Raw genomic sequence first — 18,384 nt, forward strand, 5'->3', positions numbered from 1 at the left:
TTGAATTGTTAAGATACTCAGATGAGTTCATTTTAAATGAGATTGTTAGACAAAGTTGATATTTTTATTAACATGCCATAATCTTAGGATCGATGACAGATAAAAATATTTCAGAATGCAAGGATCTAAATGTCTTACATCTTAAAATTATTAGATTACTCAAATAATATCTTACAGCTTTTGTGAGCTCCTGGTCCAGTTCAAGAATCCTGTCTGAAGATCCTTCCAATTGCTGTAGTTCAAACTTCACATTTTTCAGTTCATTCTGCTTCTTACTTAGGATTTCTGATTTTAGCTCAATTATTCTTCCCAGTCCAATTTTCTTATCCCTTATTTCATCTATCTGTTTTTGTTTCAGAGTCTCTTTTTCTGCAAAGTCATTCTAAATAAGAATAAGCATTAACAATTTTTTTCACTAAATAATTCATTAACCAAGTTTCTTCATTGTAAAAGTATCACATGCACACTGAGGAAAATATAGAAAAGTATAAAAACATGAGATGGCCATCACTCAGAGAGAATCATTAATACTTCTGAGCAAACTTTTTCTTTACCATTAGCTTTAAAAAGAAATTTTACTTAAAATCAAATAAAAAATGTAGAACTGTATTTTGTTCACATTTTTATCCTTATACACATTAAAAAATTTGCTTCCATAAAGGTTTATTCTACCTTGTAGCAGATTCTATCCTAACACTAATTTTAAAATATCATAAAGTAAGGTCCATCCAAAAATTAAAACAATTCAATGAGAGAATGTGACACAAACAAAAGAAAATAACAGTATTTACCATCAGTTGGTTGGCAGTTTCTGCTTCCTTTTCTTGTCTCTCTCTCACAAGTTTGTGAAAATTTTTAATCTGTCTTTCACTGAATGGTCCACGCTCAAAGCCATCCAATTCTAGCTGTGTTGCCAAAGACTGAATTAATGAATCTCTAGCTCGGATATTTTCTTGATGGCGATCTGCCTGTAGCTGTAGACGACCTTTAAAAAACCATAACAACTCTTTTTTTCCAGCTGATTTAAAAAAAATTTGAGATAACGTATCGGTTTGGATTTATGGCAGGCCCATCCCCCAGGGCCCCTCATAGTGCCCCATGCCAGAGCAAACTGTGGCCCTGAACCACTACCTGGCTTCTGTGCCTGCCTGTAGGCTGCAGGTACTGAGGTGGGTTACACAGTGGGAAAAAAAAAAATATTGAGATAATTGTACATTCACATGCAGTTGTAAAAAAGTACAGCAAGATCTCTTACATCCTTGCCCAGTTTCCTCAAACATAATATAATGATAAATACATATTTGGTCTTTGTCCCTAGTTTCCAGCACAGAGCTCCTAAAACTCTTAGAATTTTTTGAGTGATAAGGGTGAGAGGATTATCTTTTGTTATTCATTGTAAGTCCCTTTCAACCATACTTGAGTTCATTCAAATGAGCCTTGGAGGATGGGAGCTAGTTATCAGAGGAACCAACTATGTGATTAGAGAGCAGGAATTTTCTCTACTCTGGGGAAGGGCTGAAGACTGAGTTCAGTCACTGATGGCCAATAATTTAATCAATCATGCCTACACAATGGAACTTCCATAAGACTCCTAACCAGCAAGGTTTAGAGAATTTCTTCCAGGTTGGTGAACACACAGAGGTGCTGGGAGAGTGCCATGTTCCTTCCCCATATCTTGCCCTATGTATCTCTTGCATTTGGCTGTTCCCAAGCTGTATCATCTACTATAAACTGGTAACAATGTTTCCCTGGATTCTATGAGCTGTTACAGCAAATTACTGAACCTGAGGAAGGGGTTGTGGGAATGCCTGATTTATAGCTAGTTAGTCAGAAGTACAGGTGACAGACAACCTGGACCTTTTGATTGGCATTGGAAGTGGGAGGCAGTCTCATGGAATTGGGCCCTGTGTAGAGTCTGTGCTAATTCCAGACAGTATCAGAACTGAATTAAATTACGGGACACCCAGATGCTGAGAATTAGAGAACTGCTTGAGATGGAAAAAATCCACACATCCAGTGTTGGAATTATTGAGTATAAAAACTTTTTTTTTTTTTTTTTTTTGCAAACAAAACTATACACTTAATGTCATGGATAGGTTCTGCAACTTCAAGCAAAATGACATATAATGAAACCATATTTACCACAGGCTAATTGACATAAACAAGAGTTAAGTTCCTATGCATCTCAAAAACATTGTAATGAAACAATGATATTCGAGGACCTGCTGTAGCATATAATATCAGCCAGGATACAGGCACTGATACAATCCACCAATCTTATTCAGATTTCCCCACTTTTACTTGTGCTCATTTGTGGGCGCATATTAAGTTCTATATAATTTTATCACCTGTGTTAGCTGATATATTTACATGACAGTCAAGATAATGAACAGTTGCAATACCACAAGAATCCCTCTTGTTGCTTTTATAGCCATAACCACACTAACCTTTTTTCCACCCCTCCTCCTACTTAGTAACCCTAGCAACCTCTAATCTGTCCTCCATTTCTAAAATTTTGGCATTTCAAAAATGTTATGTAAATGGAAATATACTGTATATAATCTTTTGAGACTGGCTTTTTTCACCATTCACGCAGAAAATGCATAATCGTACAATAAGAAAAAAGACCAAGTAAACACTTTGTCCTACCCTGTTCAACAAGTAGTTCTGACTTTTCTTGATTGAGAAGCCTAGATTCTTTATTTAATTTTTCCAGTTCACGCTGACAGTCTACCAATTTCCTTTCTTTCTCTCTTACTGTTCTCTGGTGATTGTGATATAAATCATTTAGTTGTTCATCAGTCCCTTGAAAAACCTACGCAGAACCAAAATAAAGAGCTTAAGTGAATAAACATATGAAGATATTGGTCTGAAGTACAAAATATAAACCGAAGCTTATTCAATACCCTTCTTTTTTACATGTACATAGAAGACAAAGATCATAATTTGTATGTTTTTTTTCAAAACATGAGTGGCAAAAGGGATTCAAATGAGGTTCACTACAATAATCTTAAATTTTTGAAGTAGAACAAAATTCTACTACTACAAACCTTTTCCATTTTCTGTTCTAGTTCACTATTATCTTTCTCCATTTGCTTCTTTCGGCTTTCCAAGGCTTTAATTTCATTGTCAAGTTTCATTATTTTAGCAAGATTTTGTTCAATTTCTTTTAGACGATTCTGAAAATTGTAAACAAACACTCTACATAAATAAAATTCACCATAGTTTATACTTCAGATGTATGAAGAGAAATAAGATGTGCTAGAGCCAGGCACTTGGTAAAAGAGATCTCATTTAATGCTAACAATGCTGTAAAGCAGCACAGAGAAACAGGATCAAAGACATTAAGTAACCTGCCCAGCGTCTCATAGCTAACAAAGAAAAGCAGGAATTAAACTCCAATTTTAACTCCAAAGCCCACGTCCTACTTTCAATGCCTCCCACAAGTCATTCATTCATTGGGTACTTATAGCCACATTATGTGAAGTTCCACATTTTAAGACTTTAATCTTCAAACAGCTGAGTATTTAATTTACTAAAAAAACAAAAACATTAGAACTGCTGAGTGGGCTAGAAACTCTTGGTGAGTCACCAGTGCATTCTGAGTCTATAGGTAAATTTACACGGAAGACTATAAAGTTTGTTCAAGCAGAAGACTTTGAACAAGTGAAGTGTGAAAAATGATCCCTATGCCCTGCTTCCAAGGACAGCTGGCTGCCTCATCTCCTAGGAATATGTGTGACTTGGCTCAGAGAATTCTCCCCTTAGATGATGCTGGGTACACTCTTCCACTGTTTGCTACTACATTCCAAGGCTGACCAATTTCTCTTCTAAGACATTTGCAGAACCTAATTTTTAAACTAACAGATTACTAGAGTGCTTAAATATTAATTGTAAACTTTCAAAGTTGCACCAAAATGCATCCTCAACTTTAATGTCACTTAATAAAATTATACTAATAACATATCTTGTGATCTGTATAGTAATGAGTAGCATGTAATCACCATAAAGATGGGAACTTTGTTTACTTTGTTCACTAATGTATTACCAGCATATGTGATACTTGTTTAGAATGTTAGCAGAATGAAAGAATGAGATTTGAAAAAAGTAATTTTACAATAATAACCATAGCTATATTGATTGAATGCCTATTATATTGCAGACATTATAGTAGGTGCTGCTATAATTTCCTTTAACCCTATGAGACTATATGTGCTAAGCAGGAGAGTTGGAGACTTGTATAAAGCCACATATTCAACAATAAAAGATTAGGAAGCAGGGTCGTAAAATGGTTAAGACAGTAGGTTCTGTGTTCTGGAACTGCACATCTGTATGCAAAAAAAATCCCTCAACCTAACTTTGCACCATATTTAAAAATTAACTCGAAATGGAGCATATATGTACATGTAGGAATTCAAACTATAAAACTTCAAGAAGAAATCACAGAAGAAAATCTTTGTGACCGTGGGTCAAAGATTTCCTAGATAGGAAACAAAAATCACAAACTACAGGAAAAAAAAACTGATAAAGTAGACTTCATCGAAATTAAAAAACCCTCGCCTTTTGAAAAGCAGTTAAGAAAATATCATATTTGCAAAATATATATCTGATAAGGGCTTGTATCCAGAATAAAGAATTCTTAATATTCAGCTCAAAAAGCAGAAAAAAATACATTGAAATTAGGCAAAAGAGTTGAATGGACACTTTACCAAAGACAATATTTAAATGGCAAATAAACACATAAAAAGGATGCTCAACATCTACACACATTAGGAAAATGAAAATTAAAACCACGATGAAAAAAAAAATGCTCAGTGATAAATCACACATCTCTTAGAGTGGCTAAAATAAAAAAAAAAAAACAACTAATACTAAGTACTGACAAGGATGCAGAGCAACTGCCCTCTTATATGTATGCTGTTGGTTGAACTATGAAATGGTACAGCCACTTTGAAAGACAGTTTGATAGCTCATACATTTAAACATACGCTTACCATTCAAACTAGCAGCCACATTCCTAGGGAGTTACCAAAGAGAGATGAAACATACTCCAAAACCTGTACACAAAAGTTTAAAGCATATTATTTGTAATAGCTAAAAGCTGGAAACAACTGAATGTCCATCAACCAGGGAACCGATGAACACATTCTGTAATATATCCATACAATGGAACACTCTCGGCAATAAAAAGGAATGAACTATTCATATATGCAACAACGTAAGTTAATTAAAATCAACATGCTAAGAAGCCAGACACAAAAGACTATATAATCTATCATTTCATTCATGTGACATTCTACAAAAGGCAAAACTGTAATGACAGAAAATAAATCAGTGGTTACCAAACACTGGGAGTGGAAGGAGGGGATTAAATACAAAAAGACTTGAAAGAATGTTTTGCAGTGACAGAAATGTTCCATATCTTAACTGTAGTGATGGTTATGCTAACTATATGCATTTGCCCAAACTCATTAAATTACACACTTTTTAAAAAGTAGATTTTACTATATGCAAGTTAAACTTCAATAAATCTGAGTTTAAATGTATGGGCTTAGGAATCAGAGTGGCCTGGACTCAAATCTTGGCCTTACCCCTTACGTCTAATATGAACACCTGTGCCTTAGTTTTCTTGCCTATTAAACCTCACAGGGTTAATATCAGGCTTACATAATACATTTTAAAGCACTTTGATCAATTAGTGCCAATAGCTGGCCCTCAACGGATGGGACCATTCACATCACTTGTAAAAAAATTCTCTGTTCAGAAAATACCTTTTGAACAAAGAACTAGATCGATTCTTCAGAGCACTAAATAAAGGCATACCTCATCTTATTGCACTTTAAATGTTATTTTGTTTGTTTGGTTTTACAAATTTAAGGAAAGACTCTCCAGCAGCAAAAAGATTATCACTCATTTTATTGTGGTGGTCTGGAACTGAACCTGCACTATCTTCAAGGTATACCTCTGTCAACGCCTCAGCTAGGTATGGTGCACCTCAAACTTCTTGGCTTCTCTCTTACTAGTGTTTTCACTGCCTCTTGGTGACATTAACATTATCTAGACTTGAATCTTTTGTGACATATCTAGCTATTTCATTTTTTAAATCCAGTGAGTAACCAGATTCTGTAGATTCCTTCCTTCTTTGATATGTGTTTTGGCTCTATCCCCAGAGCACATATCCTAATAAAAGGAGCTAAGACAAATTTGCAAACAATGAAAAATATAGCAGGTTGTTTAAAGCTTAGGCTCTAGTGTGAATAGAGACAAACAAATGGGCTGTTGTGCTATCACGCATACAAGGACTGTGAACTTATATATGGAATGTTCAGAAAATAAATAAGAGGGACAGAGGGTGTATTTGAAAACAAGTTTCTCAAGCAGTTTCCCCTGAAGGCAAGAAAGGAAAAAAGGGGACAAAGGGCCAAAGTCAGGATAAAATGGGGTGGGATAGGAATAAAGTAGTTTATGAGAGAGTTATAGATAGAGGGAATCGGTAAAAATGGGGAAGCATGAATTATAGTGTGAAATTGTCTCTGGAGGGCTGCTGGGAAGGTGATTTGACTCAAACTTTACACTGAGTTCTATGAAGGGAATTCTCATATATGAGAACTAAAAAAAAGACTTTGGAAATTACCCACTTAATAAATATCTACTGAACCACCTGCTATGTGCCAGGCACTTATCTAGGCTCTGAGGATATACAGAGTAAGATTAAACCCTTGGAGAACTAGTCAAAATTAAATACAAATAAAGAAATTTACAAACACCTCAATGTCTGCTACAGTCTTAGAATCCTGGCACCACTCAATAAATATCAGGTATTATCACAGCCCTATCTTGACATCATTTCCTATACTAATGCTCCATTTCAACTATATAACTTTCCTTAATAGTGTTCAGACAGCTTGCATTTTACTGTTCCTGTGTCTCTAATTACCTATCCATTTATGGTCAAAAAATCCTACCCCAAATTCAGTCCCATAAAGTTCTCTCTGGCCTCCTCAGAGCTCTTTCAGCTCTTTTCTTTTTCTGACTTATGTGTGTTTGTCATCTTTCTAACCAGGATGCTTCTGAAGAAAATTAAATGTGTTCAAACATCTTGGTAATTACTGTAGTACCTACACACAGTTATCAAGACAGCTCATCTTAAGATACAGCATACTTTGTCATTTTTTATGATCTGACCACAATTCTTATCTCTTACTCCTCTTACCCTGATATACTTAACCCAGGCTGTTTCTCACACAATACTGTTTTAATAAGCTTGTATGTATGTATGTGTGTAAATACATGTGAATGTATACACACACACGCAAAAAAAGCTGCTAGTAGGATATATCTGGGGTCAGAGATGACAAGTGAGAAGAACAGCTCTTACTTTTCAATATTCTATAATTTTTTTCATTGTGAGCATGTATTACCTTTAAAAGAGAAAGTGCAAAATAAATACAAACATACATAAAATGCCTCTAGTTTGTCAATCTGATTTCCCCCCATTTTTTAAGGTGTAGCTCAGCCATGCCTTCTCTATGAAGGCTTTGTGATAGATTTCTATTCAATGCCATGTTTGTTTGTTTTTTTTAACAACGCTATTAAGATATAACTCACATATCATACAACTCATCTGTTTAAAATGTACAGTTCAATCTTCTTTAGTATATTCAGAGTTGTATAACCATCAACATAATCTAATCTTATGACATTTTCAACTTCCAAAAAGAAATTCTGTACTCATTTGCAGTCACTATTCATTCCTCTCTACCACTTACCCTATGCAACCTCAAATCTCTCTATAGATTCGCCTATTCTGGGCATTTCAAATAAATAGAATCACATAATATGTGGTCTTTTGTGATTGGCTTCTTTCACTTGGCATGTTTTTGAGGTTCTTGCATGTTGTAGCATCTACGAGAACATCATTCCTTTTATGGCTAAACAATATTCTAATATATGGATATGTAACATTTTACTGATCAGTTAATGGACATGAGTTGTTTTCATTTCTTGGCTATTATGAATAATGCTGCCCTGAATAGACATATAAAAGTTTTTGTGCAGATGTATGTTTTAACTTCTCTTGGGTATAAGATACTTCAGAGTAAAACTGTTGGGTCATATGGTAACTTTATGTTTAACATTCTGAGGAACTTACTATTTTCCAAAGTGGCTGCACCATTTCACATTCCCACCAGCATGTATGAGGGTTCCAAATTCTCTACATCCTCATCAACGCTTACATCTTTTTGATTTATAGTTATTTAGCAGGTGTGAAGTGGCATCTCATTGTGGTTTTGATTTGCATTCATCACACCTGATAAATACTGTCCTCAAGCATCTTTTCATATACTCATTGGACACATATATATCTACTTCAGAGAAGTATCTATTCAGACCCTGTGCCCATTTTCAAATTGTTATTCATTTTTTTATTACTGAATTATGTGTTTTTATGTCCCAGATACAAGTCCCTTATCAGATATATAACTTGCAAATATCTTCTCCCATTTTGTGGGTTGTCTTTTTGCTTTCTTGATGGTATAGTTTGAAGAGCAGAGGTTTATTTTATTTTGATGTAGTCCAATTTATGTTTTTTTTCCCCCTTTTCTCACTTATGCCGTAGTCACCATTTTTAGCTACTAGAGAACCTACATTCCAAACTATGTCATTTGTGTACCTCTTCAATTTATTCTTTGTAATCCGATCTTTTAAAAGAGTTTCCCTGTTTCTCCAATTAGATTTTAAGTTCTTTAAAAGCAAAGTTCCAGTCTTTGGCTTCCTTATCCCAAAGAGCACCTGTCACAGTGCTATGCATAAAACAATATTTACTAAAGCATGCATTAATATCAATGGGCATTAAGACAGAAACGAAACTAGCTTTCTTAGTTTACAATTCAAAAGATCTATACTAGTATTTACAGGTGAGTTTAAAAAAACCAAATCAACAATTTTTAAACTGTCTTTCAAAAAAATTTTTTTTCTATATCTGTAACCTAGAAAATAGCCATTTTCAAGAATGCTCTTACTTAGACTAGGGATACCTTAAGGGCAAAGATGCTATTGTAGTCTTCATTACACCTGTAGCCCCAACCATAGTATATCCTTACACACAGGATACACTCAATAAATGATTGTGAAATGAATGATTGGGATTTGCTTAAGGTGTTTTTTATAAACCAGAGAGTTTGGAAAGCTATACACATCTGCAATTACAGTCATGCATTGCTTAATGATGGTATGTTCTGAGAATGCATTAAGTGATTTTGTCATTGTGCAAACATCATAGAGTGCACTTCACACAGACTTAGATGGCATAGCCTATTACATACTTAGGCTATATGGTACAGACTATTGCTTCTAGACTACAAACCTATACAGCATGTTACTGTACTGAATACTGTAGGAAACTGTAACACAACGGTATTTTAGTGTATCTAAACACAGAATAGGTACAGTACAGTTGACCCTTGAACAACACAGGTTTGAACTGTGTAAGTTCACTTACGTACTCTTACTATGAATGGAGTTTGCAGGGAAGGAAATTGCTCTGGGAAAGTCAGTGAGTGAGTGGTAAATGAATGAGAAGGCCTATACATTACTATACACCACTGTAAACATTATAAATACTGTACACTTAGGCTACACTAAATCGATAAAAAAATATTTTTCTTTCTTCAGTAATAAGTTAACCTTAGCTTACTATAACTTTTACTTTTGTAAACCTGAAATTTTAACTTTTCATCTCCTCCATAATAACATTTATCTTAAAACACAAACACACTGTATGACTGTACAAAAACAGTTCTTCTTTAGATCCTTTACTATAATCCTTTTTCAATTTTTGTTGTTGTTGAAACCTAAACACACACATTAGCATTGGCCTACATAGGGTCAGGATCATCAATATCCATCTTCATATCTCATCCCACTGAAGGGTTTTCAGGAGCAATACCACCCATGGAGCTGTCACCACCTATGATAGCAATACCTTCTTCTGGAATACCTGTTGAGACCTGCCTGGAGATCTTAAGTAGGTGTCACTCTTTTAAGAAATATGACCATGGGGGTTTGTTTGGTTTGCTTCTTTTTCTCATCATAGACTTGCTTGTAAGCAGATAATGCACTATGAACATTCTTCTCTATTATTAATGAAAACCTTTCCGTGTTGAGGTATATGTTACCAAACATTTTAAAGAGTTCGTTGAAGTCTGAAAAAGCTTCTGCTAGACTTCACAATAAATTTTCTCGGGAGTTCTTTTTCTTCTGCAATTTTCTTTTCTCTTGCCTCTTCTTCAGCTATGCATTCTTGTTTCAGTCCTAACAATTCCTCATTAGTCAATTCCTCAGGAACCACCCCTGTGAGTTCCTCTATGCCATCCTCAACCACATCCAGATTAAAGTTGTTTGCCATCTTAACCATAGTCTTTTCGATTTTTCCAACCTCCTCATCCTGGTAAATCCTTGAAAGTCATGGATGAATGAACCTCTTAAGTGTCTTCTTCCAGATGCCATTCAAACGGTCCTTAGTGACATCAACCCTAAGCTCAAAAAGGTTCTTAATGCAGTCATACATTTGTAATCCTTCCAGAATTGCATCATTATCTTCTCAGTGTCTTTCTCAATTACAGCAATAGGTAAACGTCCTCCTGAGAGAGTAGGCCTTAATTGGTAGTCAGAAAATAGTCACGGGGATGTAAACACATAAAGGGAATATAGTCAATAATACTGTAATATCTATGACTAGTGCCCGGTGGGTACTAGACTAACAAGAGGGATTATAGTGTACATTATACAAATGTCTAACCACTATGTTGTATACCTGAAACTAATATAACTCCTTGATCCAATGCATTGGTTAGACCAAAGAGATGGTGTTTGGAGGGCGAAACACCACTTTGATATGTGAACATCACCAATAAAAGGAGGACATCCAGGAGTATTATCTACAATAAGCAAAATCTTGACAGGTACCTATTTTCCAAACAATACTTCTCCACTTTGTCGGCATAAAAACCCAGGAGGATATCTTAGAAGGGGAGCGGGGTCATCCAGTACTTCTTATAGCTCCTGTAGTACACTGGCAATATGTGCTTACCGACAGGCTTGAAGGCCCTGAGGTTTTCACTGTGTCAGATCACAAAGGGTTTCAATTTGCAGCATGTAACACTGCCCCCAAACAAGATTATTATTCTGTCTTTAAAAGCCCTGAAACCTGGCACTGACTTGGTCTCCTTATGGATGAAAGTCCTTTCAGGCATCAATTTCCAGAATAGGAAGGTTTCATCCATATTAAATATTTGCTCTGGTAAGTGATTTTCCTCCAAAATCAACTTCTCTAGAGTTTCCAAAAAGTCTTCAACTGATTTACATCAGCACTCCCAGACTCACCACTTATTTTTACATTATGTAATGAATAACAATTCTTGAATAGTTTTAAACTGTGGGTTTAAACCACCTATAGCCAGCAGTAAATTCAACATAGTAGGAGGGTCCAGCCTTTTCTTTCAACATTGCAAACAAACTTTGTTTTGGCCGTGATCATCATGCTGCTGAGAGGAATACACTTCTGTGTCTGGTCTTCAATCCAGATTAGAAGTTTCTCCATATCTGATACAGGCCCTTCTTGAATTTTTGTTAGTCTTGTTTTTGTCAGTGAAAAGGTTCCTTTAATAGTTTCCATTACTTTGCTCTGGTACTTCAAGACTGTAACTATTGGTGGAATGGGATGTGCCTTGACTGGTGAGCAATAATGATCACTGATTTTCTACCTTCATAGACTTTAATCTGTTTCATTTTGTTTCCAGGTCACTCATTCAATAAGATCTCTAACTAGCAACATTAGCAGTGGATTCTGTACATGCAGGGGCCATGATGAACAAAATAATGTGAGATTAAATCAAGCACAAGAGAAAAAGATGCATTCAAGAGACATGGTAAACATGAGATGTATGAAGTTGCTGCCAGCATAATGGGGCATAATGTTTTACAGCAAACTTTTGTTGGTATGCAAACAGAATATGCTATAAAGTAATGATAAAAAGTACAGTAGAGTTAATGTATAAAACAGAAACATTTATTGTCATTATCAAGTAATATGTGCTGTACATAGCTGTCATGTGCTATACTTTCATCTGACTGGTAGCACAGGTTTGTTTCTAACGGCATCACCACAAATCCATGTGTACCAACCGCACTACAACTTAGGATGACTACAAAGTCAATAGTTGATGGGAATATTTCAGCTCCATTATAATCTTATGAGACCACTATCATATATATGGTTTGTTGTTGACTGAAATGTCATTATGTGGTGTATGACTATATATCAACGTGCTATGCATCAATTCCAAAATTTGTGCAATGTCAAGAACATTCTGCAAATTACAAAAATTCCCTAAAAAGATTTATCCATTAAAAAACTCCTTAAGACCAGAACAGTACAGTTGGGTCATTACACTCATATTTAACAACTAGGGATCTACATTACTGATTTAGTATCATGCTATAAATTTTTTACTCTCAAATCCAAGGTCTCGGCAATTTTAAGACTAACCATGTTAAAAAAAAAAAAAGACTAATCGTCTAATGGAGACTTAAAACGTTAAACTATAACATTATATAGTCTGATAATTTTTTCAAGAAATATGTACACAATTGAAATTCATGTAAAAATAAAGTGCTTTTAGGGGTGAGTGCTACCATGGTAAAAGGTGACTTTCTCTTAATCATACAAGAAATCAAATTACCTTCAATGGATCAAGTTCATTCTCATAGGCTTTGACAATTTCCTTTGAAGATGTTAACTGGTCTTCTTTACTAGAAATCTGATTGCGAATCTCATAAGCTTTTTCTTTATTTTGCTTTAGATATTTTAGCTCTGTTTGACATTCTTTTACTTTCTGACCTTGTGTCTGACGTACCTGCCGGATTGTTTCCAAGGCTTTAATGTACCTTTGAAGATATTAAATAAAAATCAAATTTCTAGCTAAGTAAACAATAGTATATTCATACAGTGGAATATTATGTAGTCATTAAAAGTTTTTAATAACTTAGAAAATGCTTATGACATAATGGTAAGTGAAAGATATACACTGCCAACTAGATAAAAAAAATATGCACAGAAAAATAAACTGAAAGGAAATATGGCCACTGGTTGCCACTAAGTGAAAGACTAAATAACTAAAGACTTTTTTGCTTTTAAAATTTTATGGCTTTTTTTTTTTTTAAAGCATCCAAATTGGAACAATGGGTCAATAACTTAAGGGGCTACAAAGTCTTATTAAAGATTACGAACCTTGTTGCTGAAAAAATCTCATCAAATTTTTGCTTCAAAGCCTTTCCTTCACTTAAAGGCCAGTTAGAATCTTCTTGATGACAGAAAATGACATTATTTAGCACAGACTTGGAAACCCCAAGAGAACTTATCATTTCTCGGTCAATTTCTGCACACTTAGAGCTGAGACTGACCTTTTCACCATGCCTGTGGAAAATGAAAATCAAGAATTTACGTAAAATAACCTCCAAATGCACCCATTCTATTGCTTAATCAAGCTTTTATGCTGTACTTATAAAAAAGAAAAGTCCCTTCATTCATCCTATTACAATAAAAAGTATTCTGAAATGATTCAGCATTTCACCGATGAAAAAGTACATAAAACAGGGTAGTATAGAAAAAAGTCAGCATTTTTTTTTTACATATTTGGACTTTTAAATATACTAATTTAAAATATTTGTAGATAATATATATATATATAAAGGACTATCTCCCATCCCTAGAAACTTAAAAATAAGGAAAATAAGAGACTTAGAATAAAAGTATGATGATCCACAGCAGACAGGCAAGGGTGCCTTAAAAACTTCTAAAGATTATGTAGGTCAAATAAGGGGTTGTTCAGAAACAGACATATGGATGGCAAATGGAGAGTAAAGGCAAACCTTAGTGGTGCCCATCTAAGCAAATCCAGGGAGGATTCTTCATTCTCAGACCTCAAGTTCTAGGGTTCCATTGACAAAGCAATCCAATAGAGAGAACTGCCTCGAGGTCTTTTAAATTGAGTTCCCTACATCATTATACCCAGAGCCAGAAGAATCCCTGCCCTGGGGTTCTAGGAGATCTCTATCTTTCAGCAGAAGGACAAATCCACCATTTTCTTTCATATCTTCTGTCCATATCTGTTAACAACTAGATTAAGTGGGCAGAGGCAGTGTCTGTCTTTACTGTCGTTTATATATTGCAGTATTTATGTTTAAAATATTACACTGAATAAATTGAATATGTTTTGTAGGGGGATAGAATGGACACAGGTTATCACGTTGGTCCAGGAAAAGATAATGGTAGCCTGAACTACAACGGTTGTTGTAGAAATGGAGAGAAATAAACTCAAAAGACATTTAGGGTAAATCCACAGGACTTGGTAATGGACTGAATATGCAAGGAAAGTATCAAGATAGACTTAGGTTTTTGGCTTGTGTCACTGGATGGATGGTGGTGCCATTCACTGAGAGGAGGAACACTGTAAGAGGACCAAGGTGTGGGAGATTTTTTAAGGGGAGTCAAGGAAAAAGGATAATGAACTTGGTATAGTTGAATCTGAGGTATCTTTGAAACAACTGGTACAAAATGAGGAAGGCAGGCGGATACATGAGTCTGGAAACAGGTCTGGCCTGAAGACATAAATTTGTGAGTCACCTATGAATATGCAGTAATTTTAGCAATATGAATGAGATTATCTAGGAAGAGAATATAGAGCACAAACAAAAGAGGATCTAGGAGTGAACCTGTAGAACTCTAACCTTTATTGGCTATAAGGGAGAGAAAGGGGGAACAGTGTTTGACATGAAAGTCTAAAAAAATACTCAAGCTAGAAGTAACTAACAGCTACCACTACTGAGCTGTAGTACACAGAGCAATAACCCTCCAAAGGTATTTATATTCTAATTCCTAGGATTTGCTTATATGTTAGGTTACTGTCAAAGGGGAATTAAGGTTGTAGATGAAATCAAGGTTGGCCATCATCTGACTTTAAAATAGATTATCCTAGGTTATCTAGGTGGGGCCAAGGTAATCACAAGGGTCCTTAAATGTGGGAGAGGGAGGCAGAAAAGGAGGTCAGAGTGATGCAATGTGAGAACTCTGCCCACTGTTGCTGGCTTTGAAGATGGAACAAGAACCATAAGCCAGATGGCAAGAGCAAATAAACAGGTTTTTCCTTACAGTCTCCAAAAAGGAACATAGCCCTGCTAACACCTTGATTTTAGGCCTGTGAGAGCCAACTCAAACTTCTAAATTACATAACTGAGAGATAATAAATTTGTGTTGTTTTAAGTCAATAAGTTTGTGGCTTCTTATAGCAGTCATAGAAAACTAATACATGAGCTCTTGTTACATATTAAGCATTTTATGTGCATTAGTTTAATCCTTACAACATCTTTCTTTATATGCACAGTGATAATAAACCCCTATTTTACAAATGAAAAAAAAAAAAACAGAGGCTTGCTGGCTACGAAGTCTATTTTGTATAGCAACAGCATTATTTTAATTAATATATAAGTTAATAGTGTCCTTAGTGGGAGCTGTTTCAGTAGAGGAACAGGGCTAGAGAAGGAGTAAAAAAATAGAAACAGTATCAACTCTTGAGAAGATTAGCTGTAAATAGGGAAAGATGGAAACAGTAACTAAAGCGAAATGAAATCCAAGGTTATGGGAGAGACCTGAGTGTGTTTAAAAACCAATGAAAAGAAGCTACTTGAGAAGCCAGTGTCTCTAGCACATAACAGCTGGTAAACACTATTAGTTAAATATAGAAATTATTTAATTAGTTTAACAAACACATAAATAAATGAAATGTAAGGGTAAGGTGATAGTTAAGTAATTTGCTCAACAAAGATAAAGCTTTGAACTCAGGGTGGCCTAATTCCAAAATCCATACTCACTACAAGATGACACCTGCTCTAAGAAGAATGTTAACAGTTGAAAGGGACAAATTATTACTCTTTCCTACTTGTCTACTTCTCATCTTACCCATCTCTAAACTAGCAGTTTTCATTCATTCAATCTATATTTGAGTGATTATGTACCTTCAATTCAGCAACTCTTCATAAATTACGAAAAGGAATGGAGCATTACCACTAAATCTTTAATGAGATCATTCTATTTAACTGATAAATAATAATAAAATAAAAAATTAAATGGTGATAGTGGGTGAGGCTGTGCGTGTGTAAGGGCAGGGAATATGCTGGAACTCTACTTTCTGCTCAATTTTTCTGAGAAGCTAAAAATGCTCTAAAAAATAAAGTCTGTTAAAAAAATTATTATACTCCCTGAAATAAAATTGTAGGGAAAAAAACATAAAGAAATTAAAAGATAGAAAATAAACAAATGTTCAAATATAAAACAAACACCTACTTTGTTCTAGTAATGACTCCTTCCAGGGTTTTAAACTCTGTCTTTTTGCTTTTCTGAGTACACACCATAGATCTCTGCACAGCTACAAGTTCTCCATTGACATCACGAAACTGTAGACGAATCTGGGCTCTAACATCTGTTTCTTGAGCAATCTTTGAAGGTAAAATAGAAAAAAATTATGCTACCTTAGTTTGCATCAAAACGTTAGTTCTGAAAGGATATAAGCGATCTTACCAAAAATAAATTAATTTTACTATTTAACTGATTTACTAAAATTGTATTATACATTTCCTTCTATTATTCAGCATCGTTAAGATATCAGATATGTGATTTTTCAAATAAATGAATTTTATCTTTTTAAGTACCAAAAGGGTCTTTTAAAATATTTTTTAAACAATCACAAAGTTACAGAAAAGTAGAACTACAGTATACATAACTTTTTTCCCCAAATCACTTGAGAGTACATTGCTGATCTGCTGTCCCATTACCAATGATTCTTACAAAACAAAGGCATTTCCAACCACAAAAATCAGGAAATTGATACTGATACATTAATACCATATAATTCTCAGATCCCATTAAAGTGTTGCCAACTGTTTCAATACATATTTAGCAACAACAAAATCCAGCTCAGAATTACACATTGTGTTACACACACTGTTCTGAACTATACATTGTTGCCATGTCTCTTTAGTTTATTTCAGTCTGAATGCTTCCTCAGATTTTCCTTGACTTTCATGACTGATAATTTTGAAGAAAAAAAAACAAAACAGAATGTCTCCCAAAATTTGGGTTTGTCTATTATTTCTTTATGACTACAAGTAGATGATGCATTGTGGCAGCCTGACCCTGCCTGGCTATTTCCTGCTCAAACAAGTTCATTCCTGATTGTCCTCCCCCCGCTTCAAGGTCTCTCTGGTTAACAACAGTTTCTCATAGCTTGCCAACCAATAAATGTTCTTCCTTATATCTGTAGCTGTGTAAAAATGATAAGACTGTATAAAACTGCCTGTTATATTACAATTGGGGCTCAGCCTCTGGATAAGAATCCGGAGAGCTGGTGCCAGCATCAATAAATGCTGCTTCATGCTTATAGCCTCGGTGTCTTGTCTCTCTCTTCGAGAATCCTGCAACATTTCTGCGGGCTCGTCCAGGATCCGGAGGCGGCAGTTTTTCGTCTCCCTTATCTTTGGGTCTGGCCCCCAGGATGCGTGGAGACACAGACTCTGCTTGCCCGCAAAGGGAGTGACTTCTCTTCCAGTGACCTTGGGTGGTCACCCTAGAAGCACAACGGAACCTGGAGAGGCACAGGAACAAGTTCAGGAGAACCGCCCGACTGAGTGGTAAGGACCTGGGTTCCAGGAACAGCCTGTCTGCTAGAGGACAGAAGGGGAGTCTGATTAACTCCCGAGGTTACCCGAGTACTCTGTATTTGTTAGAGGAAACCGTGACCTCTCAGGTACATAAGGCGGAGGGTGGAGTGTGTTTGGTGTATGATTTGAGATGTGGCCTTGCTATGAAGCGAGAATTGAGCCCCCCTATCCACAGTTCCATGGTGAATCTCATATGGCTTAGGGTGGTGTCACTGGATCTCCGTGAGTAGTCTACTCCAGTGATCCGAGTCAGGGGTTTATACCAACCCACCAATTGCTAAGAGGTGCCTGAAAGATCCCCACAAGGGGAGTGGCCAGAGATGGGCGAAGAGAATCTCTGCATGTTCAATACCAACCATGGGTGGAAGGATGGGTGGACAACAGAGTAAACAGACGCCTTTAGGTTATATTACTGCTTAAGAATTTCAAAAAGGATTATTCAGGAAATTATGGAGTTAAACTCACAACCAAAACACTCTGCACCCTTTGTGAGCTTGACTGACCCTCTTTTGGCATTGGGTGACCAGCAGAGGGAGCTCTTGAAAGGGAAGTCATTGCAAAGATTTCTCGTCTTTACTAGTCAACTTGGCCACCCAGACCGATTCCCTT

The 18,384-nt window shown here is 35.6% G+C and overlaps 1 protein-coding gene and 1 non-coding gene across 4 annotated transcripts in view; one reads left to right on the plus strand and one right to left on the minus strand.

The window, feature by feature from the left end:
* The window catches only part of RAD50 (RAD50 double strand break repair protein), an 84,149-nt gene that overhangs the window by 45,862 nt on the left and 19,903 nt on the right, over nucleotides 1-18,384 (minus strand). For 2 of the 3 annotated variants that reach the window (XM_036224182.1, XM_016118400.2), the window contains exons 3-9: nucleotides 16,403-16,554; nucleotides 13,292-13,477; nucleotides 12,744-12,948; nucleotides 3,051-3,179; nucleotides 2,650-2,815; nucleotides 792-985; nucleotides 176-382 (exon numbers count right to left, since the gene is read on the minus strand). In XM_036224182.1, coding sequence (XP_036080075.1) covers nucleotides 176-382; nucleotides 792-985; nucleotides 2,650-2,815; nucleotides 3,051-3,179; nucleotides 12,744-12,948; nucleotides 13,292-13,477; nucleotides 16,403-16,470 — 1,155 coding nt within the window. In that variant the 5' untranslated portion in view covers nucleotides 16,471-16,554. Of the gene's footprint in view, nucleotides 1-175; nucleotides 383-791; nucleotides 986-2,649; nucleotides 2,816-3,050; nucleotides 3,180-4,994; nucleotides 5,016-12,743; nucleotides 12,949-13,291; nucleotides 13,478-16,402; nucleotides 16,555-18,384 lie in introns of those variants that run through there. The other variant, XM_036224183.1, reaches the window with a different exon arrangement.
* Nucleotides 1,045-1,184, plus strand: LOC118605876. Its single transcript, XR_004952274.1, has one exon. It is a non-coding gene; the product is annotated as a small nucleolar RNA SNORA42/SNORA80 family (small nucleolar RNA).

This window comes from Rousettus aegyptiacus, unplaced genomic scaffold, assembly GCF_014176215.1.
Source record: "Rousettus aegyptiacus isolate mRouAeg1 unplaced genomic scaffold, mRouAeg1.p scaffold_m13_p_7, whole genome shotgun sequence".
In the NCBI taxonomy this organism is placed as follows: Eukaryota; Metazoa; Chordata; class Mammalia; order Chiroptera; family Pteropodidae; genus Rousettus; species Rousettus aegyptiacus.